Source organism: Pseudonaja textilis, chromosome Z (genome assembly GCF_049901715.1).
Source record: "Pseudonaja textilis isolate UNSWEBS1 chromosome Z, rPseTex1.2, whole genome shotgun sequence".
NCBI classification, from domain to species: domain Eukaryota; kingdom Metazoa; phylum Chordata; class Lepidosauria; order Squamata; family Elapidae; genus Pseudonaja; species Pseudonaja textilis.
The window spans coordinates 61,939,178-61,962,921 of NC_142008.1; the positions used below are offsets into that span (position 1 = coordinate 61,939,178).

Genomic DNA, 23,744 nt, shown 5'->3' on the forward strand with positions numbered 1-23,744 from the left:
TATCTTCTTCTGTAGTTCATCTTGTTGTTTCCGTTCTGTCTTATTTTTCCTAATTGTGTAGGCTATTGATATTCCTCTCATATAGGCTTTGTAGTGTCCCACAGATTCTGCAAATTTGTATGTTCTTTTAAGTTTATCTTAAAAAATGTTTCCAATTCATTTTTTATTCTCTGATTATATTCTTTTTCTTTCAAAATTTGTGAGTTTAATGTCCATCTCATCCTTCTTTTCCTCTGCCCTTTCCAAATGATTTTTAATGGGTTATGGTCTGCCCATATATTGCACATTATTTCTAATATATATATCTTTTCCAATTGTCCCATTCACCCATACCATGTCAATTCTTGACCAAGACTTGTGTGGACTCAAGTAAAAAGTGTAATCTTTATCATTTGGATTTCTTTTTCAACACATATCTTCCAAGTTAGTTTCTTTTATTAGGTCAAAAAATGGTTTTGGTAAACATTTCTTTTTTTCCCCTACTTTGTTCCTTACTAGTGTAATCCTTTTTAGTATCTACGATGGCATTGAAATCCCCAACTGAGCTTATATTTTCCTGCCTCATCTCAACTATTTTCTCATATAGTTTTTTTTATAAAACTCTCTTTGGTTATCATTTGGGGCATATATCCCCACCAGTAATATTTGTTTTTGGAGTATGTTCAATTGTACCAACAAAAATTCTTCCCTGTTCTTCTGTATAAATTTGTTTTGCACTTATCCTTTCCCTAATGTATGTAATTACCTCTCTCTTTTTTTGGTCTGACAATGCTATGTATAGTTCACCTAATTTGGGATATTCCAGACATTTACTGTGTTTTTTTAATGTGTACTTCTTGTAAACATATGATATCAATGTTTTGTTTCTCTAATTTCACCAATATTTGCTTTCTCTTAGATGGGAAGTTCAGCCCATTAATATTTATTGAAATTAATTTGATTTCTTCTTCCATCATGTTAGTTATAAATCTGCCTTAGTCTTCTATTAACTCTTGCCTTTCTCTGTGATCTTGTCCTTAGTCCTTCTCTTCATGGTTGTTCTCTCTCTTCCTTATCTCTTTCTTCCAGTTCCTCTTCTTGTGTCTCCTGTCATTGATCTTGCTGATCTTCTTGGTTTTTGCTCTCCAGTTCTTCTTTACTGCTCACTTCTTCCTCTATTCCTGCCAGTTGTTCATATAATTCCTGCACATTATTGATGGTGTCAATTCTTATTCTCCTCTTCTGCCAGGTAACCAGCATTCCTTCTGGCACCAACCATCTGAACCAGATGTTTTGCTTGTTTAACACTGATGCTAGGAATTTGTATTCTTTTCTTAGTTCTCTCACTCGCCTTGGGATCTGTTTTAGGCTCACAATTTCTTTATCCTTGTATATCATTGGCTCATCTTTTGTCATTTTATATATAATGTCTCGCATTTTTTCTTGCAAACCTTATGTGGACCTCCCATGACAGTTTATTTTGCCTTGCATAAATTGTATGGATCCTATAAACCTCGTTAAATTTCTTTATAATCTCTTGTTGATCCCTCTCCAATGCTTCTGCTGTCAGTTGAGACATTATGGCTCCCAAGTCCTCATCTTTCACTTCTTGCACATTCTGAAATCGCAAATAAAATGCTGTACGCCCCATCTCTAAATGGATTATTGAGTCTTCCAGATCTTTATTCATTGCTATCACTTTCCTGTCCATTGCTTCCACTTTCTTTTCTGTTTGCTCTGCCTTTGCTTCTATGCTTTTTATTTTTTGTTCATTCTTTTCCATCATTTGTTGGATCATTTCTATTTTTCCATCTAATTTTTGAATGTTATCTTTCATCTCTCCCATTTCTGTCTTCAAATCAATGTGATTTTTCAACATTGTCTCCTGTACCTTGAGCATCGATTGCTGGATGGATAACAGTGCTGCTTGCATTACTTACATGTTGGCAGGATTGCTTGTCTTGCCTGTAGTCAACACCCCCTCAATTTTTTTCTATCCTGCTGGGGATACAATGAATACTAATGAGCCTGAAATTGTTTTCTTTCCGTTCAAAGTTGTTGTTGTAGTACTCGTCATGTTCTATATCTTATTGTATATTTCTTCTCACTTTACCATCCACAATTTACTTCCATCCTCTTTGTCTCTTCTATTCAATACTTCTATATGATCATACACCACATCTTTATCTGAAGTTATTAATAGTAGTTACCAATTTAACATATATTATATTGTATATTACTAATATTTTACCATATATTACTAGCTTACCATATATTTTGTACTAAGAGAGAAAGAATTAACCTACTAATACAAAAACTACAGAAAGAAGAAGCAGGAGGAAAAAATATTAAATCAAGAAAAAAAGAAAGGAAAAGAGAAAGAAGAATATATAAAGAAAAAAATAATATCTTATCTTAATGTTTTTAGTTCTTATTCTTACTTTAGTATTTAGTGATACCGTTTTTTATATAAATAACTTATTTGTTATAAACAGTTTATAAGATTCCTAAATGCCTATCAATTTTATCTAATTCACTAATAACTTATTATTGTAACAAAAGGTTTGTAAAATTCTTAAATATCCACCGGTTTTTGCTTAATTCATTAATTACACTAATTCATCAAGCTAATCAAATTAACAATTCATTAGTCATCTAAAAATCTCAGCTATATAATTCATTCACTTTCAGGGCTAATTCCCAATATTAATTAAACCTTTAATTTCATCTTATACTGTTTACTTTCAATTCTCTACCCAATCTAAACAATATATTCCACACTTAAATAGTAAGGAAATAATTAAACTAAATAATCAATTCATTAACTTCTAACAGTAGCAGTTATTAATCATTTTCTTTCTCCCTTTTTTGCACAGTTTTTATCAGTCTCAGTTCATATGTCTTTTGCTTTGTCATGATCTATTACATCAGCTGTCTTTTGAAATTAAGATGGTCGCCTCCTTTCTTAGTCCAGGTCTCTTACTGTATCTCTTTCCTCTAATCTCTCCCACGCTTATAACATAACCACAAGTCCAATCACAAAGATTCAGTCCTCTGATCTAATACTCAAATTCCGTTCAAACACTGTTAGGTAACCAAATCATATTGGCTCTAATTTTTATCTTCAAGCCTTGTGCTCTCACTGCCAGATCGCCACTTCACTTTCGGATTTCTGCCCCCTCTTCAAGACTCATGATTCTGATCACCAGTTTCTAAGACCTCTCCTCTTTGACAGTCATTCTCCATCTTCCCCTGATCGCATTCAATAGTTGGTTCAATGTTACTGCTGCTGTCACTATTATATCTCCCTTATTCAATGTGATTGCATGGCCATAGATGTAAATTATAGACCACCCAATCAAGCAGAACTAACAAACATATGCAGGAAACACACAACAATAGTAATGGGAGACTTCAATTATCCTGATATCAATTGGAAAACTAATTCTGCACCAAGCGAGAAATCAAACAAGTTCCTAGCCAACCTAGCTGACAACTTTGTTGTCCAAAAGGCAGAGGGTGAAACTAGAGGGACAGCCATACTGAACTTAATTCTTACAAACAGAGAAGAAATGATAGAGAGAGTTGAAACTGCAGGAATCTTGGGTGAGAGTGACCAAGTCATACTAGAATTCAACATAACACAAACGCAAGCAATAGAACATAGTGACACCAGGGTCTTGGATTTTAAAAGAGCTGATTTTAGTAAACACTGAGAGAACTTGGGAAAGATTCCATGGATGAAAATCCTAAAGGGGAAAACAACCCAAGAATCTTGGGAAACTCTAAAAAGAATCATCATAGAAGCCCAGGCCAGCACAATACCACGGAGAAAGAAAAACAAGAATTCCAAGAAGAAACCAGCATGGCTGCACAAAAATCTCTCTGGCAAATTGAAAGAAAAAAGGACAAGTACAAAAAATGGAAAGAAGGACATACAACTAAGGCAGAATATCAGCAGATAGCCAGAATCTGCAAACACAAAGTCAGGATAGCAAAGGCTTTGCAGAACGAACAAAGACTTGCAACAAAAGTCAAAGATAATAAAAAAAAGTTTCTTCCAACATATAAATAACAAGAAAAAAATCAAGGAAACATTTCTGGCAAGGAAGTAATTGGCAACAGAGAGAAAGCAGGACTGCTTAACTCATTCTTTGCATCAGTCTTCATGCAAAAAGAAACTATAGCTCAACCCACCAAAAACATAACTGTAAAAGACAGACCAGAAATAAAAGTTAAAATAAGCAAAAAAAAAATAGTAAGAGAACACCTGTCTGATCTTGATGAACACAAATCACCAGGGCCTGATGGATTACATCCCAGAGTTTTAATGGAGCTAGCAGAGGTCATCTCAGAACCACTGCACCATATCTTTCAAAAATCCTGGAGCACCGGACAACTACCAGAGGGCTGGAAAAGAGGTGATGTGATTCCCATCTTCAAAAAAGGAAAAAAAAACAGACCCAGGAAACTATAGATCAATCAGCCTAACATCAATACCCAGGAAGATACTGGAAAAGATAATAAAAAACAGATCTGCCAACATCTAGAAACAAGTAAAGTAATAACTAGCAGTCAGCATGGGTTTGTTAAGAACACCTCATGCCAAACCAATCTTATTTCATTCTTCAACATAGTATCTAAATTAGTAGACCAGCAAAATACTGTGGACATAATATATTTAGTTTTCAGCAAGGCATTCAACAAAGTAGACCACAACTTACTTCTTAGTAAGCTAGAAAAAAGTGGAATAGATAGCATCACCACTAGATGGACTTGCAACTGGCTGGCAAACCATATGCAACAAGTGGTCCTTAATGGGTCTAAGTCTCCATGGAGGGAAGTAAGCAGTGGGGTGCCACAAGGTTTCGTCTTAGGCCCAGTACTCTTCAATATCTTCATTAACAACTTAGATGAGGGAATAGAAGGGGAACTTACCAAATTTGTAGATGATACTAAGCTGGCAGGAATAGCTAACACCTTAGAAAATAGGCTCAAGATCCAGATGGATCTTGACAGACAAGAACACTGGGCCGTATCTAACAAAATGAAATTCAATGTAAAGCCCTCACTTAGGCAAGAAAAACTGAAAGTACACATATAGTCTGGATGAAACCAGGCTCAGTAACTGTGAGAGGGATCTTGGAGTCTTAGTGGACAACAGCTAAATATGAGCCAGCAGTGTGCAGCAGCAGCCAAAAAAGCTACTGCAATCCTAAACTATGACCAGAGGGATACAATCAAGATCAAGAGAAGAACTAATACCCCTCTATAAAGCCATGGTAGGACCACACCTAGAGTACTGCATCCAGTTTTGTTCACCACATTCTAAAAAATATGTTGATACTCTAGAAAAAGTACAGAGAAGAGCAACCAGGATGATTAGGGGACTGGAGACTAAAACATATGAAGAATGGTTACAGGAACTGGGCTTGGCTAGTCTAGTAAAGAGAAGGACCAGGGGAGACATGTTAACAGTCTTGCAATATTTGAGGGACTGCCACAGAGAGGATGCCATACGTTATACACTTTAACTTCAATAGCAGAATACCTGTCAGTTGGTATCCCCTTGTTCCATCGCTCTGAACTGCATGGCACAGACTGCCCTTATGTGTCAACCCTCTCTTGCTTCATATCTTGTTAAATTTCTCCTCCCTGAACATTGACACCATCATTAAGTGAATTACCATCACTAAGTGGATCACTGTCACTAAGTGAATCATTCCAAAAATTTGCATCAATTGTGTTCCAATTTTGCTCTGCAATCCTTGCATATCTTGAAAATACTATTATTTTGCTCCCATTGCTAAAGCGATAATTTTTTGAGCCCGGCTCATAGTCCATAAACCTGAGCTTTCTAGCCTTTGGTTGCCCCTTTCTTCTAATTGCTTTTGGAATATGCACCCATGCATTGCTTTCAAACACCCCTAAATGTGATAGAGATGGTTTTCTGCTGGTCCCCATGCTGTAAAATCTCCTGAAATAAGATTGGTCTCATATCTTCTGACCTTCCAAAGCTCTCTTAAGACCTGGTTATCCCAGTAGGTCTAAGACACCCAGGGGACAAGAAAACTTGTGAATTGACTGTGTTGTCATTAACAACATCTGTTTACTTTTTCTTGCTGTTTTATAGTCTTTTTATGATTTAATTTTTTTATAATTAATCATGGTAATAGTTTTAGATATTTATTGATTGTTTAGCTTTGTTGTATGGCACTGAGAATCACTTGTTTACTAAGATCAGTAGCTACATAATTGAATGAATGAATAAATAAATAGATAAAACTTTATTTCTAATTTATAGTAAATTTCTCCTATAATGGCATAGACCTTTTTTCTCCTGACATAAGCTAAAGTGACAGGCTGGTCTCCTTTCTTCTCCTGTTTTCAAAGCAAGATGAACTTGTTATCTCCAAATATTGTGAACATATTCTGCAGGCTGACCAGAATAGAACCTGATGAAACTAGGGGGGAGTTCCAAACTTAGCTAAATTTAAAGTAGACCTATTGAAATCAATTTCCATCTTATTGTTGCATCTGACAATGGCAGATACTGAATGGAGCTTCACTTCTGGGTGGAAAACAACAGGATAGAATAATCAAGGGCGAAGCATGACATCTTAGTTGTACTTCTGATTTCATAGAAGACTTTTTAAAATCCTTTTGAAAGTAGCCTGATAACTAATACTGTCATTGTAGTTTGATATTGTTATCTTGCTTTTAGAATTATTGTAAGAGGATCTAATAAAGCATATCTGATATGGGGAGTACTGAAGACTATCTGTATAATTCCACCCCCTCTAATTACTCTGTAGGTGGTCTTTGAGGCCTTGCATAATCTGGAGGCTCGTGGTTATGTAGTTGGATGGATCATCGCTATCAGTTTACTGGTGGGAATTCTCATCTTCCTGTTATTGGCTGTACTGCTATGGAAGGTAAGTTGTCTGTCAGACACAACATAGACAAAAGGATTAGCCATAGTTTTGGCTTAAAGTGCTTTTTGGTCTTTTAGACTCTGTAGCATCCATTAATTGCAAAAAATAAATCTTATATCCCAGGATCATTAAATTTCAGAACAAAAGGTTGTGTTTTCATTTTCTTTGCTGCTAAAATGGAGGATTGTTAAAATGATGATGTCAGAACCTTGAAAGAGGAACATGTTATGGCAATTTCAACATAAACTGATTTTTCATGGCTGGCATGTTAGAAAGTATTTGTTCATGTAACATCTAAGCCCATGACAGAGGCAACACTTTACTGTTATATCAGTGAACTTGTATGATTGGGGAAAGTAATTGATAACTGATCAGAGGAGGAAAGAGGATATTCCTACCAGACTGAACAGAAACCAATTCAAATGGAGTTTCCCTTCAATGAAGTGAACCAGAGTGTGCTGCATGAGCCAACAGATTAGAAAACACCAAGCAGAGCTTGACTTTCTGATGGTCTGGGACCAAGTCAAGGGCAATGTTGTTTTACTACTGCCCTTGAGAAATAGTTATTGACCCATATTTATTTTGAGGCAAGATGAATGTGTAGATCAGCCCCAAATTACATAAAACAATTTTTGTTACCAGCATGCTAGCCTCTTATCTTTCCTGACTAATGCAGAGTTCTATGCACTATAATGGATATGACTAGACAAAGCTTTGAAGGAAGGCTTGATTTCAACAATGTTTTGAATGAAGCACCTCTTTGAAGCTTTTTGATATGTTTTTGCTTTCTGTTTTTGTTATTGTAGTTATTATTTTTCTGCCATCTCTATCTCTCTCTTTATTTCTGTCTCTATCTGTCTGCCTGTGTGTGTGAGAGAAAGAAATAAATGAAAGAAAAAAAGTTTAGAAGAAAGGAAGGAAAGAAAGAAACTCAAAGTGGCGAATATACTTAATGCTCCCTTACCTTTTAGTTGTCTCCTCTGCAGTTTCCTTTGCCTGCCTAAAACTAATTTCCATTATAATACTTCCCATTTTTTATAAATAAGTAATGCAAAACACAAAAAAGGAATAGGGAATAAAATAAAGAGCATAAGATATGTGAAAATGAAAAGAAATGTAGGCAAATTTAATTTACAGCATATAAATGTAATAAATAAATAAATGCAACACCATGTATATGCCTCCTCATATCTGAAACCATCCTTTCTTCCACCATATTGACACCCAAATCACAAATAATATTTATTCAGAGTTTTGCAGCATTAATTCAGTGCCAGAAAAATAAACACAGATGGCTGATGCTTCATTTATCATCTTTATAAACAAAATAAGTAGATTTTACAAACCAGTTATAGATTTATTCAACATGGAGAAAACTCAGACAGAAACATGTTGTAAGTAACTTCTACACAGAAACAACATCAGTTTCACTTTAGTTCAGCAGGCAAGCATTATACAAAGCAGAGGAGAGAAGCAGTTTCATTTTCAATAGACAGACTCAGAGCTCAACATAGCTTCAGAGCTATGCCTAAGTACTTCTAGTTTCAGTTTCCAGCCTAGGCTACTTCTAGTTTCAGTTTCTAAACTCTCCGCATTGGCTGATATAGTTGCTATGCCTATTCATTTGCTGACCTTGTTACCATGCTCTATTTCAGTTCATAAATATACTCTGACACTCCTCCCTTCATAACTGGAACAGACATAAATTCAATTACCTTTCATATTCTTCAGATATCTGTATTTGAAGACCCACACTCACAGTTCCCTCCAAATACCTCAGAATTCCTTTTTATACCTATCCAACACAATTGTGTTGATCCCCACCTTTTAACTTTCCAGTGTATATGCAACTTATCAGCCTTGAAACTCTTGAACCCAAGACCCTTCATTGCAGTATCTAAACGGATATTCCAATTCCTGGCTGACTGCTTCAGCCCATAAATGGCCTTGTTCAATTTGTAAACTATGTTAGGCTTTTTACTTTCATATCCTACTGCTTGAACCATATAAATTTGTTCCTTAATTTTGCATTGAGAAATGCAGTGGTTATGTCAAAATGCCAAATTTATGGTCATGTGCTGTTAGGAATCTGTCCGCCAATTAGTTGGGTTGGCAATATATAAACCAACAATGTATGTTTCTAGCTTTAAGACAAAGTTACTGTATTGATTTGTACTGTGTTCCAATTGGTTGATTGTATTGTAAATTGCCATAAGAGAGAGCCAGAGATCATGGCTTGCTCTCTCTGACATGCTCTATCTCTGACATTCTGTTGCTATCTAAGGTTTCTGTTGCTATGCTTATACATTGGTATCTTTGTTTACTGTAAATGACAAAAGCAAACAGTAAGATGATTTTGTAATTGGATATTCTTTGGACTATTAAACATATATGACCTGGACTGTTTATTGGACTGTGCTATTTCTTAAAGTAAACTTTAACTCAATTTAGTGTATCTATGTGTGGCAGAATAATTATTCATAACTATTCTCATAAACGTTTCCATGTGCATATCCTTGTTACTCAAGGGTTATTCTGTACATATCATAACGTGCTGCTGCCAATGCTAGTGCCAACCTGATGCTCTCACTTTTACAGTTGGCGAGAACACCTCATCATAGTGTAAACCCCTGTGCCATTGACCTTGCTTTATATTTTACTTCATTATTGGGTAGTACCTTTTTCTTGTATACCCGCTTGTATCCTACAGCTTTGCTACCCTGTGGCAAAGTCATAGATGTGAACACTTCATGCTCTCTCATGGATTTCATTTCTTTGTCCATGGCTTCCTTCCACTTTACTTGTTCAATTTTAGGTAATGCCTAAAAACTTCTTTGTAGTTCCTTGGCTCATACCATACATTATCCACTTTAACTTCACTAGCAGAATACCTGTAAGGTGGAATCGCTTTGTGTCAACCCTCTCTTGCTTCATATCTTGTTAAATTTCTCCTCCCTGAACATTGACACCATCATTAAGTGAGTAACCATCACTAAGTGGATCACCATCACTAAGTGAATCAATCCAAAAATTTGCATCAATTCTGTTCCAATTTTGTTCTGCAAAGCTTGCAGACCTTGAAAATTCTATTATTTTGCTCCCATCACTAAAGCAATAACTTTTTAAGCCTGGCTCATAGCCCACAAACCTGAGCTTCCTAGCCTTTGGTTGCCCCTTTCTTCTAATTGATTTTGGAATATGCACCCACACATTGCTTCCAATCACCCTTAAATGTGCCAGAGATGGTTTTCTCCTATATAGCACTGCATATGGAGTATCATTAATGGAGGAACTCCACAACCTATTTACTAAATAATTAGCAGTCAATATGGCTTCACCCCAATATCACCTGCTTAGACCAGAATCCTCTATGGTTTGCAGGACTCCATTCCATCTCTCAGCAACACCATTCTCAGCTGCAGTGTAAGGATTTGTGTGTCTGTGTTTCATACCTAACTGTGCCAACCACTGTTGAAAACTTGTTGACATGAATTCTGAATCTCTGTCAGTTTGCAGCTGGTGTACCTGTTGTTTATACCTTCTTTCTACAAAGCTTACCCATTGCTTCAATTTCTGTAGCACCTCTGTTTTACTCCTTAGTAACTAGCAGAACCCTAACCTGCTATAGTCATCTACAATGACCAGTGCATACTTAGCTCCTCCCAAACTGGCTTGCATTGGGCCCACCAAATCTGCATGTACTAGCTTTAGAGCTCTTGTTGTCTGCCTTGTGCTACCCTTGCTTACCCGGAATGCCTTGGATTTTGATGTTTTGCATACTGCACAATCCAAATATGCCTTACATTCCTTTACATGCAATCCTTCTGCATACTGGTCCATCTTTTGAACAACTTTAAAGTTGGCATGACCAAGTTTCCTGTCCGGGAGATAAACACATGAATCATGTTTTGCAACATTGCCAAATGTTTGTGCACGTTGAACTTTTTGTCCCTGTAACATATAAAAATTATCATGCTTCATGCTCTTTGCACAGACAATCCCATTTTTCTTGATAAGACACTGCCCATTTACAAATGTGGTCTCAAATCCTTGCTTGTCTAAACTAGAGACATTCAACAAATTATGTTCCATTTCTTGCATATATAAAACATTATTAAACCTTGTTTCCAAATATGGAATTTGCACACTGCCTCTTCCAATAACTTTAGCCTTCTTGCCATTTGCCAAGGCTATTGTGTCTCCAGCAGCTGCATCCATCCTGTAAAACAATTTAGCATTATTAATAATCATTTGGCTATCAATGTCGATAAGCCATTGATATCTTCCATTACTATTGCAGGCTTTTGCAACAGCAATCTGTCCATCAACCTGTCCTTACAAATTTCTTCTGTCTTGCAAGCAGTCCTTCTTTAAGTGAGTAGAAACGAAGCCCCTCTTGCTAGATTGTAATCTGATATCCTCTTCTGGTCTCTGGTAACTGCAAGGCTCTTATCTCTGTGCTGCTCTCTGCAGACAGCCTGTCTGTGGAAATTTCCACTGCTCCTCTTGGGGCCCCTCCTCAGGAATTTTTCCTCCTTGAGGCTTTTTCTATAATGGCGTTTCTGCTTGTTGGCTATCAGACATGCTTTCAGAGCTTCCAAACTCAATTCCTGCTCTGGTTTGCATTCAAACACTGCAGACACAATGTCCCACTTTTTATCTAGGCTGTTCAAAACTAGGAGCACTTTCTGAGATTCAGGAATCCTCATCCCACATTGTTCTAATTCCACAAACAAAGTTTGCACATGAACAAAACTGCTGGCTGCAAACGAGCTCTATATAACTTTCTTGATAATTGTACAATGTCGCGTGCAGATACACTCACATGAACAGTTCTCAATTTATCCCAGATTTCCTTTGCAATCTTTAAATCAGCTACATTGATAAACTGATCATCTTTTAACTTAAGATGATATAAGCAAATGCTCTATCATGCAGCTTCTGATCTGCAGCATTCAATGGTGCTTGGGGTGGATTTTCAACAATATTCCAAAGCTCCTTAGCTTTCAGGAGACGTCCCATCTTTGCAGTCCAAATAATATAGTTCTTCTGACCCAAACGGGGTAGAGAGTTTTCTTTAAGTTTTTCAGCCATCCTGCAAAGCCTCTTTCATTGTTTCTTCTTTTAAAACACCCAGTCTCTCAGCTTTAATTACACTTCAGTCTTTTCTCTGGCCTTCTGGGCCCATTATCTATTCAGAGTTTTGCAGCTTTAATTCAATGCCAGAAAAATAAACACAGATGGCTGGTGCTTCATTTAACATCTTTATAAATATAATAAGTAGATTTTACAAACCAGTTATAGAATTACCCAACATGGAGCAAACTCAGACAGAAACATATTGCAAGCAATTTCAGTAGCACACAGAAACAACATCAGTTTAACTTTAGTTCAGCAGGCAAGCAGTATACACAGCAGAGGAGAGAAACAGTTTCATTTTCAATAGACAGACCCAGAGCTCAACATAGCTTTAGAGCTGCAGAGCTTAATGTAGAGCCACGCCTAAGCTACTTCTAGTTTCAGTTTCCAGCCTAGGCTACTTCTCGTTTCAGTTTCCAAACTGTCCTCATTGGCTAATTTAGTTGTTCTGCCTATTCATTGGCTGACCTTGTTACCATGCTAGAGCAGTTCATGAATAAACTCTGACAATTTTTTATTCTTTAAAATTCTGAACCTTTTTTTCAGAATCTTCATTCAACCACTACTTTGACTGATCTTGTCTTCCTCACAATCTCTTCACTCTTCCTTCTATGTTGTTCTTCAGTTCAGTCTTTCAGTGTAACCAATCTCCTTCAACATGGGTTTTTTTGTAGTGGAGATTCATTTTTCAATTAATTTATCTTTGATTATGTTTCCTTGATTTTTAACATGAACATTTTTAAAAAGCTGATTCACATTCAATCTACCTTTATCTTTTTTGACATAACTCAGCTCTTACTTTCATTAAAAATATGCTCAAAAGCATTTCTTCATGCAGAAAATTCTGCTTCTTTCAATTAACACTAGATCTGAGCACTGAAGACCAATCTCCAGATATCTCAAATAAAGTCAAGTAGGTATCAGCGGGTATCAAGTAGGTATCTACTTTTGTACAATCTCCATGATAATCACAGACACATAGCTCTTGGGCTTTGCATTGCAATAACATCAGAGGTGGTATTCAACCATTTTGCCCCAGTTCTGGTGAACCCGTAGCAGTGATTTGGCGTGGGTCACTGAACTGGTGGCACCCCCCAGCTGGCCATGGCCACGACCTGGTCACCTGGTCACTCACTTGCCTCGGTCAGTCTCCTAGCTTTCCCTACCATGTGGTGGCTGTGGCGCAGCTCAGGCAGATGTCCCATGGCTGCTGCACATGTGCACTGTGTGCAGCCGCTATACATGCAGTGCACATGTGCAGTGGCCCTGGGACATCCACCCACCTGCCTGCCCTCCCGGAGCACACCTTCTTCCTTTTCCCAGACGCCTCTCTTCCAGTCCAGCCTGGCCAGCCAGTAGGTGGCCACATGCCCAGCCATTCCTTTTTCAGTGCAAGAAGCCTTCCCCAACCGACCAGCTGCTTTCCTCCTTCTCTGCCTGTTTGTTCTGTATGGCCGAAGAGGAGGAGAGTAGGAGAGTAGTCAGCCGGTTGGGGGAAGCTTCTTGTGCTGCAAAAGAGGCATCTGGAGACCGAAAAAGAGTCTCCTCCAGCCACCTCTTTTGCAATGCAAGAAGTCTCCCCCAGCCAGCTGACTACTCTCGGCCATATAGAACAGACAGGCAGAGAAGGAGGGGAGCAGTTGGCCGGTTGCGCTGAAAAAGGGGTGGCTGGTGACCGAAAAAAAGTCGCTTCCAGCCGCCTCTTTTGGAGTGCTGCACCACTCCATTCAGAGTTGTTTGGGCAAGTCCCTTCAGTGCAGCAGGCTCAATGGGGTGGACTTGTGTGGCTGGTGCCTAGAATGCAGCGGTGGCAGCACATTGGAGAAGTGGAGCAAAGCGCTGCAAGAACTCTATAGCTGCTGTGTGTTTTTTTCAGTGCGGGAGGAAGGAAGGTAAGGTTTCAGGCAGTTGGGAAAGCTGCCTAGACCAGAGCTGCTGGCAGGGCGGGGGGGCAAGGCTGCAGCACACGTCTTGCTTGAATTTCCCAGTCCCAAAAGCGGGAGGGGAGGAAGTGCAACCCACAACTCCCTTTTTGGACCCAGAAGCTTTGCCTGCCGGCTTTTTGGGGCAACGTGGGATTGGAGAATGGCCGGGAAGAACCCTTGTAATGAGCGATTCTGCCGGGAGCTTGGAAGCATGTGTGTGTTGTTTCAGGTGGGTCTCCTTTCCTAGCTTTATTTTCCCAGCCTTTAACTTTTCCCCAAATCAGGAGAGGAGGAAATCCTGCCCACAGCCCCTTTGTTGGACCCGGAAGACTTGCCTGCCCAGAGATTGTCTGGGAAGAACCCTCATAAAGAGTGATGCTGCCGGGCACTTGGAAGCGTGAGTGTGTGTGTGTGTGTGTTTGTTTCAGGTGGGTCTCCTCTCCTAGCTTTAGAAGGAAAGAGGGAAAGAGGAAGGGAAGAGAGAGAAAGAAAGGGAAAGAGAGACAGGGAAACAGAGAAAGAGAGGGGGGGAAAGAGAGAGAGAGAGAGAGAAGAAGAGAGAGAAAGAGAGAAAGAGAGAAGAGAGAAGGAAGAAAAGAAAGAAAAAAGGGAAAGAAAGAAAAAGAGAGAAAGGAAGAAAAGGGATAGACAAAGAATGACAGGATGGAAGAAAGAGAGAGAAAGAAAGAAAGAAAGAAAGAAAGAAAGAGGGAGGAGAAAAATGAATGAGATATATAGATGAATGGATAGATAGATACATGGAAAGAGGGAGGGAGAGAGAGAAAAGAAGGAGAGGAAGGAAGGATACAAACCCTGGCTTCAGAAGACTCTTTGAAATAGCACAGCAATCTAGGGCTGGAAGGGATCTCGGAGGTCATCTTCTAGTCCAAGGGTCTTCAAACTTGGCAAGTTTAATCAAACACTGATTAATTCATTACCTCAAAACTTACAACTTTTCTACCTCATTACCTATATCAATGATTAGATAATCAATTTCTATAAAATAATTTATTAATGGTTTAATTGATTTATTGTTTTAATTGATTAGTGTGATTAGAGGGTTTAGTGCAAATAGTGTGATTACTGATTAATTTAAAAGATCAAGATTCATGTAATTTAATTGATTAGTAAAATTAGTGATTTAGTTCATTTAATTGAACAGTGTGATTAATGATTAGTGTAATTAATTGATTAGGGTGATTGTTGCTTAGCAAAATTATTTGACTAGAGAGATTATTGCAATTGATTGATTGGTGTGGTATTGGCTATATTGATTATCCAAAATTGTTTAATTAAGTAATTTAATCAACATACCATCTTAACAAACCTACCGTGCCAAGAAAAAAAAATCTAATGCCAAACCACAACCTAAAGAGAAAGTAATCCCCACCAATGAACCACAAGACTCCTGCACATGCTTTAAATGCTATAAAACTCTAAAAGATAATGAAAATTCCATCAAATGTTCTCTATGTAACAAATATGCTCATCATGACTGCTTGGGATTACCCGAGCAAATGATTCAATACCTAGAATCATCCAATGAGTTTCCATATCTCTGCAGATCATGCAGACCCAAACTGGATCTGTTTGAAAGAGTTGATACCATAAAAACACGAATAACATCCCTTGACACCATAGTGGACGCTTTAAAAGAAAGATTATCCAACCTTGAAGAAAAAGACACAACACAAAAACCTGAACATCCAATAGCTACAAACCACATCTCTACCCAACAACCACAGCCCAATCCACAACCCAATCCACAAAAAAACATAAATCAGACAAATAATGATATCCCAATCCTCATCAGAGAAGCTGTTGAGCACGAACGGAAATGTCCATCTTATTTGGTCTAGAGGACATCAATGACAATGATGACATCACAACTGTCCGCAACATCATCAGTGATTATTGAGCATCAACCACCCCCTCTGATGAAATACTTGATATTTCCCGCATCGGCCCAGCATTCAAAAGCAGAGACGGCTCTGTGGCCCCACGCTTCTGCAGGGTCATTTGCAAAAATGAATAGTATAAATTTATTTATACTATAAATTCACTTGCCAAAAGCAACACCAACCATAAGAACCTCCATTCTCGCCCTGACCTAACCATACAGCAATGTGCCCGCTCCCGTGTACTCTGCACAGAACTCAAAAACGTCTAGATAATGGAGAGAAGGACCTGTATATTGATTACCATGCTGCTGTATCCAAAGTAAGTCACACAACCTGCAACTCAGCTATAACCTTCAACCACAATCCTACTTCAACCAATCCACCATCACCCAAGACTAGGCACGCACGCCCCTAACTACCTCAATTCCAACTACAACTGGCCTTAAATGCAAGCTACTCAATGCAAGAAGCCTTGTAAATAAAATACTTGAATTTCTCCTCTTACTAAATATGGCTAAATTCGACATCATATTTGTCTGTGAAACATGGCTCAACGCATCTCTCCCTGACTCCATTACCACAGTAAGAGACCATCATGTTTAGCGGTGAGATCGTGAAATTCATAGAGGAGGTGGTGTTGCTATCTTCTATAAAAAGTCCTTACATCTAAAAAACATCCAAGTTACCCAGGAGCTTGCTCTTCCTGAGACCATCATCTGTGAACTAACTATCCTTAAATATCACATTTCAATTCTTACTATGTTACAGAGCACCTGATTATGACATTGAACATGTAAACAAGCTAAATTCACTACTAACATGGGCAACATCGTGCCCACACACTTTTATCTTTCTTGGTGACTTCAATCTACCTCATATTAACTGGACCCTAAATGAATGTACAACTGAACCCATACATGCAACCTTCTACAATGCAGTAACAAATCTGAGACTAGAACAACTAGTAACCAACAACACTAGACTTAACAACTGCCTCGATCTCATCTTCTGCAATAGTTTGAATTTAATTTACGGAATACAAACTAAAGAACTCTTTTCCAACAGTGACCACAATATGATTGACTTTTGTCTCAACATACGCTCACACAAAAATCATCACAACAATGGAATCCCCAATTATAACTTCAGCTGTGTGAGGTAGTTTTCCTTCCCGATCAGAGGTTTTTCCTTCTGATAACCTAAGGAATTATTACACCTCATTTTCTTATTAGATTTGAGGACAACCGTGTTTTATTGTTGGCTTAACCCTCACAGCCTTACCCAGCGGCACAACAGTGAGCACCCAGGCCCGTGTCCACCTGTGCAGGGAAGCTGTTGAAGGCCTCTCTTTATTATCTTGGCCTTTCAGGTGTTCTTAATTTGGCTGTTTGGATATTCACTCTATCAAGTTGTTTCTCTATTAATTTAGATATCTATTTCTATTTCTATATCTATATATCTATATTGGTGACTTTCAATAATAATAATAACAATAATAATAAATATTCAGTATTAATATCTTAATAAGGAAAGATATTACTGTGATACGACTCATTTTATATATACATATATCTTAATTGAAAAAAACAAAACAAAACAAGGGGATAAGATATTATCAGGGCAACTGGTCCCTTCTTGGATCAGGCCCCTGGGCGTGCCAATCACCTCAACAGTATCGCTTTGAATAACAAGCATACTGCACCTCTTTCAATTCAAAATGGCAGGCGGTAGTAGCTCTCCACCCTCAACATCAAGGGTCAAAGCTAAATCTCAGCACAAATCCAAGCAGACAAAAGGTCATTCTAAAGCTTCAGAAAAGGATGCCAACAGGCTCCATAAAGCATTAGAAAAGCAAATAGATAGGTGTACAAGGGAGGCACACAGGGCCTCACAGGAACTTCTGCCCCCCAGTCCAGTACCGTCTACCTCCTCCTCCCCTAGATCTCTCCCTCTCATCCAGACACAGCTTGGTTTCCCAGAGTCAACAGGCCCAGTTACCTGGAACCCAGACCACGTGAAGGGCTCCTGAAGCAACATTCACTCCGACGGCTGCCGGTCTTCGACAGGACGACATTCTTCCAGAGGAAGTTCCAGAGAGAATGAAGGCATGGATGGAGCTGGCAATCTGCCAGGGAATTGCAGCAGGTCTTCAACACACAGTTCTGACCAGGGAACACCCGGTAACCACTGACTATGATTTTCAATCTCTAAGGTCGTTGACCAGATTGGAGCAACACTATACCCAGGTACAGTTTCAGGGGGACATGGCCCTCCAGGGGCCGCAGGAGGAGGAGGAGGAGGAGGAGGAGGAGGAGGAGGAGGAGGAGGCAGAAGAAGTGGATCACATTGATCAAATGGAACAGATTGGGTCAGGATCAATACATGACAGTGACCCGGCCCTGTCAGAAGCAGACCCCCTAGAAAGTGGGATGTCTGAGGATGAGGACCTTATTCCTGATCAACTGGTATTTTCAGGCTTATTCTTCCCACAACTATTCAGATCACTTTTGTTTAAGGCAAAAAACATTGCACGTCTTCTACCACTCCAACTCCTTCAGAAGTGGAACCAGAAGATCTAAGTTTCAACCAACCAGTAGTTGAGGCAGATCTGATTCCAGTTCCTCACATGTTTTCAGACCTGGTACAGAAATAGTGGGCATTTGCAGTGGTGTACGCTGCCCCCACGGGATATGACAGGAAATATTTTAATTTGGCCCCTGATTTCTCAAAATTGTTGAATACTCCTGAGGTAGACAAACCTATAGTGGGATTAGCGTCCTTGTCCTCCATTCCCAGTGAAGCGCTGGAGGCATTAAAGCCAGAGGAAAAATGGGCCGAGCTTGCCCTACGCAGGGCCCATCAGTCTGATGCATGAGCCATCAGAGTGGCCACGGCTGCTTCCTTCTTTACCTGTGCTTCTCTCAGGTGGCTCCGTCTCTTATGGGAGCATGTCCCTAATTCCAACATTAGAGTGCACCAAGATATTGCAAAACTTATAGCAGCCGCTGAATTCTCAGCTGATGCAACTTATCATGTGGTCAAGTTTTCAGCCAGGGCCATTACCTCACATGTCACAGCGCAATGCTTACTATGGTTAAAACATTGGCAAGCAGACATTAAGCACAAATGCAAGCTGGCTTCATCTCCTATTGTGGGAGACAGACTCTTTGGCCCTGCCCTCGACCCGCTGCTAATTGAAACCCAAACCAAAAAGAAAATTCTACCTTCCCTCTTTTGGAAGTTAGATTCTAGAAACCCTCAGTCCTTTCAGAGGGAATCCTTTCAGCCCTTTTATCAGGGATTCTTCTCACCCAGATACCAGAGACCCCCATCTTTCAGACCAGGGCAGCAGCCAGAGAGGTCCAACTTCAGGGATAGGAACAGAAGAGGTGGCCAATCCAATAGATCCTTTCGAGGAGCAGGAAATAGGTCTTTCCAGCATCCAAGATAACTCCCCGGACCCGGCTCCCATTGGCGGACGCCTTAAATTATTTGAGGACCAATGGGACTCCTCAACGTCTGATTCCTGGGTCAGAGACACAATCAGATTTGGTCTTGCGCTGGAGTTTCAATCCACTCCCCCAGACTTTTTCATGTCATGCCCTGTTTCCAGAGATCCGGTTAAATGTAATCTTATGGAAACAGCTATCCATCATCTACTGGACATATGAGCCATCCAACCAATAGCTACCAATCAACGAGGGCAAGGTTTCTATTCACATCTTTTTGTTGTTCCCAAACTTTCGGGGGGTGGAGAGCAATATTGGATCTGAAACGTCTCAACCATTTCTTAGTATATCGCAAGTTTAAAATGCACACCCTGCAATCTATCTTACTTTGCATCAGAAAGGGTGACGTCCTTACGTCCATAGATCTGACGGAGGCGTTCCCAGATATTGCTATTTGGCCTTCCCACTATAAATTTCTGAGATTCTGTTATAATAACCACCATTTCGAATATGTGGCCCTTCCTTTTGGACTAGCTTCTGCCCCCAGGACCTTCACAAAGGTTCTCGCAATGCTAGCTGCTCATCTCCATGATATCCCCATACAACTTCAGTGTTATCTTGATGACATCTTGATTTTGTCATCTTCCGATCATCAAGCAGTCAGAGATACTCAGAACACATTACAATCCCTACAGCAACACGGGTACTCAATAAACCGGAAAAAGAGTCATTTTACACCATCGACTCGGTTAACCCATCTGGGGGCAGTCATAGATATGGTGGAAGGCAAAGTTTACCTGTCACCAGATAGACTAAATAGCATTCAGCAATTAGTTAAGGAGATCAGGGGTCTTAAGAGGGTGCCCCTAGCGGAACTATCAAAATTGTTAGGCAAGATAATCCCATGTATATCTTTCATCCCTTGGGCCCAGCTCCACACTAGATCCCTCCAGTGGTTCCTGCTCCCGTACCAGCACTCCGGCCGAAGCAACTCCAAATACAAGGTCAAGGTACCATCAAAGATCCTCATATCTCTCCTCTGATGGACCAGACCAGTCATCAACAGAGGCTGCCTCTTCAAAGAGCCACACAGACTTACCATCATCACCGATGCCAACCTGTTTGGATGGGGAGCGCATGTTCAATCGCTCACAATCCAAGGCCGCTGGTCTGCCGTAGAACAGTCGTGCAGCATAAACTGGCTGGAGCAGTACACCTGGCTCTCTGCAGCTTCCTTCCACAGGTACGCAATCAGCACATACTAATATTGACCAACAACATAACAGCCAAAGCTCACATAAACAGGGGGGCACACAGAAACATCTCATGAGGGAAGCGGAGCGCTGGTGTCGTTGGGCAGGGAGCAACCTACTTTCCATCAGAGCAGAGCACATTTCGGGCCTGTCGAATACACAGGCAGACTGGCTAAGCAGGGCCACAATTGATCAATCAGAGTGGCGCCTCCATCTGACCCTGTTTCAAGAGGCAATCAGGACATTTGGACAGCCGGTGGTGGACCTGTTCACTTCCCCCCTCAACACTCAGCTCCCAAGATTTTTTTCCAGGTACCCCTCTCAAGAAGTGGAGAACTTCAATTCGCTCCACTGTTGTTGGCCCCAGGGCTTCTGTATGCATTCCCGCCACTTCCACTGCTTCCCAAGGTCATCCAGAAACTGCTAGACAAGAGGGTGGGGCTGCTTCTAATAGCTCCTTACTGGGCCAGACGGCCGTGGCTTGCAGACCTCCGCAGTCTATCCTTATTAACACCATGGAGAATTCTGCCAGACAGGGTCTTGCTAACCCAGGGACGCCTTCAACATCCGGACCCTCAATGGTTGCACCTGACCGTCTGGAGGTTGAGCGGAGTCGTCTGAAGAGTGAAAAGTTTTCCAACAGAGTTATCGCCACCATCCAAGCTTCCAGGCGCCCCTCAACAACTCGCATTTACAATGCCACATGGTCCAGTTTCTGCAAATGGTGTACCAAGTCTCGAATTGATCCCATCTCTCATTCTGTGGCTCAAATCCTAGAGTTCTTTCAAGAGGGGCTTGACAGGGGATTATCACCTAATACGTTGAAAAGACAGGTGGCAGCCTTGGCATCAGTTCTCACTTGTGAAGGTCTACTATCTCTTTCCCATCATCCACGCATACGGAGTTTCCTTCAAGGAGTCACAAATTTACGCCCTCCAGCGGTACACCGTTATTCCACCTGGGACCTTAACAAGGTCCTCATCGCACTCACCAAGGGCCCTTTTGAACCCTTGAAATCGTCAAGTCTCCAATTTCTGACATATAAAGTAGTTTTCCTTGTAGCGATCACTTCTGCTCATCGTATTTCGGAACTTGCAGCTTTGTCTATCAGACAAGATCTTTGTGTTTTCCATTCTGACCGGGTGGTCCTTTGTCCTGATCCTACATTTATTCCCAAAATTAACGCGGTTTTTCATAGGGCACAAGAGCTGATACTTCCTAATTTTTGTCCCAGACCATCCCAAGGGTTGGAACTACAATGGCATAGGCTTGATATGAGGCGAGCATTGTGAATATATATTAACCGCACAACAACTTTCAGAAAAATGGAAGCCTTATTTGAGTCGTTTCAGCCCAACACTCAGGGATGCAAGGTCTCATCTTCTACAATAGGCCGTTGGCTATGGGCCGCGACAGCGAAAATGTATCAGACTCAATCACTGCAGGTGCCCAGGGGCATAACAGCTCATTCAACAAGGAGCGCCGCAACATCAGCAGCATGGGCCACACAGGCAGCAATAACTGAAATTTGTCAAGCCGCAACCTGGGCCTTTCCATCGCCATTCATTAGGCATTATAAAATAGATGTGTTTGCATCTGCTGACGCCTCCTTTGGCAGAAGAGTTCTGCAACGGGTCCATAGGGACCAGGTGGGGTTTCCAGGCCAGACGGAGTCCCTACCGTAGGACAGGCCAAGCTTTGGTATGTCCCACTACTGGATGCTCTGAACAGCTCATGGGAGAAAGGGCATTGGTACTTACCTGACACACCCATTCTCTTTGAGCTGTGAAGAGCATCCAGCCCCACCCTTTTTCCATCTGGTGGGGTCCTGTTTCGGCCAATGAATTTGTTAGGGCATTGAGGACGAGAGCGTTAATTTCTCTCATCTTCGCCAAAACTGGGGAACTCTGGGGAGGAGTCCCGTGGAGGAGGAGGAGCGTTCCACAAATTAAGCCCAGCCTAGACATGCAGAGACTGAAGCACCTCCCACTACTGGATGCTCTTCACAGCTCAAAGAGAAGGGGCATGTCAGGTAAGTACCAATGCCCTTTCCACCCATACTTTTTACAATTTTGTAAACAACAAACTAACAGACGCAAAGTCCATCCCACCCCTGATAGGACCTTATGGTAAAGACTGCAACAATGACACAATTAAAGCCAACATCTTTAACACCTTCTTTGTCTCAGTATTTGTAAACAGCAATGGATCATGCCCAGTATTTCCTAGCCGAACCACAGAAAATTACAATTGATACTACATATCAATTTTACTGAAGACAATGTTGAAAAAGCACTACGCAATCTAAAACCATTTCTATCTATTGGACCGGACGAAATATGTGCCTACTTCTTTAAAAAGCTATCCACTGCCATAGCAGAACCTTTAAGCATAATCTTTGATAAATCTTTCAGGACCAGCTCCTTGCCAAAACTATGGTCACAAGCCACGGTCATCCCCATCTTCAAAAAAGGAGACCCCAGCCTAGTTGAAAATTACAGACCAATCTCCTTATGCTGCGTCACCTGTAAAGTCATGGAATCAATTATTAACCAATCCATTATCCTCCACTTAGAGACAAACAACCTACTCTCTAATAAATAATTTGGTTTCAGAAAAAAAACTATCCTGTAATCTGCAACACTTACACTGCAAAAACATATGGACTACACAACTCGATCAGGGCAGAGCAATAGACGCAATCTACGTAGACTTCTGTAAAGCCTTTGATTCAGTGGTACATGATAAACTACTCCTAAAACTAAAATCTTATGGTATCTCTGGACAACTGCATAACTGGATAAAAGCATTCTTGTCAAACAGACAACAAATGGTCAAAATTGGGAATGTCCTGTCAAATTCTGTACCTGTCAATAGTGGTGTCCCCCAAGGCAGTGTTCTAGAACCAACTCTCTTCATACTCTACATAAATGACTTCTGTGATCATATTAAGAGCAACTGCGTTCTCTTCGCTGATGATGTAAAGCTATTCAATACCACAGACAATACTGCTACCCTTCAAAAAGATCTTGACTATGTATCAGAATGGTCAAACAAATGGCAACTTCAAATCTCAACAAATAAATGCTGTCTTACATATTGGCAAAAAAATCAGAAAATAAAATACAAGCTGAATGGTCAAGACCTTGTTGATGATCCAAGC

The 23,744-nt window shown here is 40.3% G+C and overlaps 1 protein-coding gene across 1 annotated transcript in view; it reads left to right on the forward strand.

Moving 5' to 3' along the window:
- ITGA9 (integrin subunit alpha 9) overlaps positions 1–23,744 on the forward strand; it is a 496,160-nt gene that overhangs the window by 407,779 nt on the left and 64,637 nt on the right. The window contains 1 exon segment of the mRNA XM_087917165.1: positions 6,795–6,914. Within this exon segment, the coding sequence (XP_087773291.1) occupies positions 6,795–6,914 (120 nt within the window).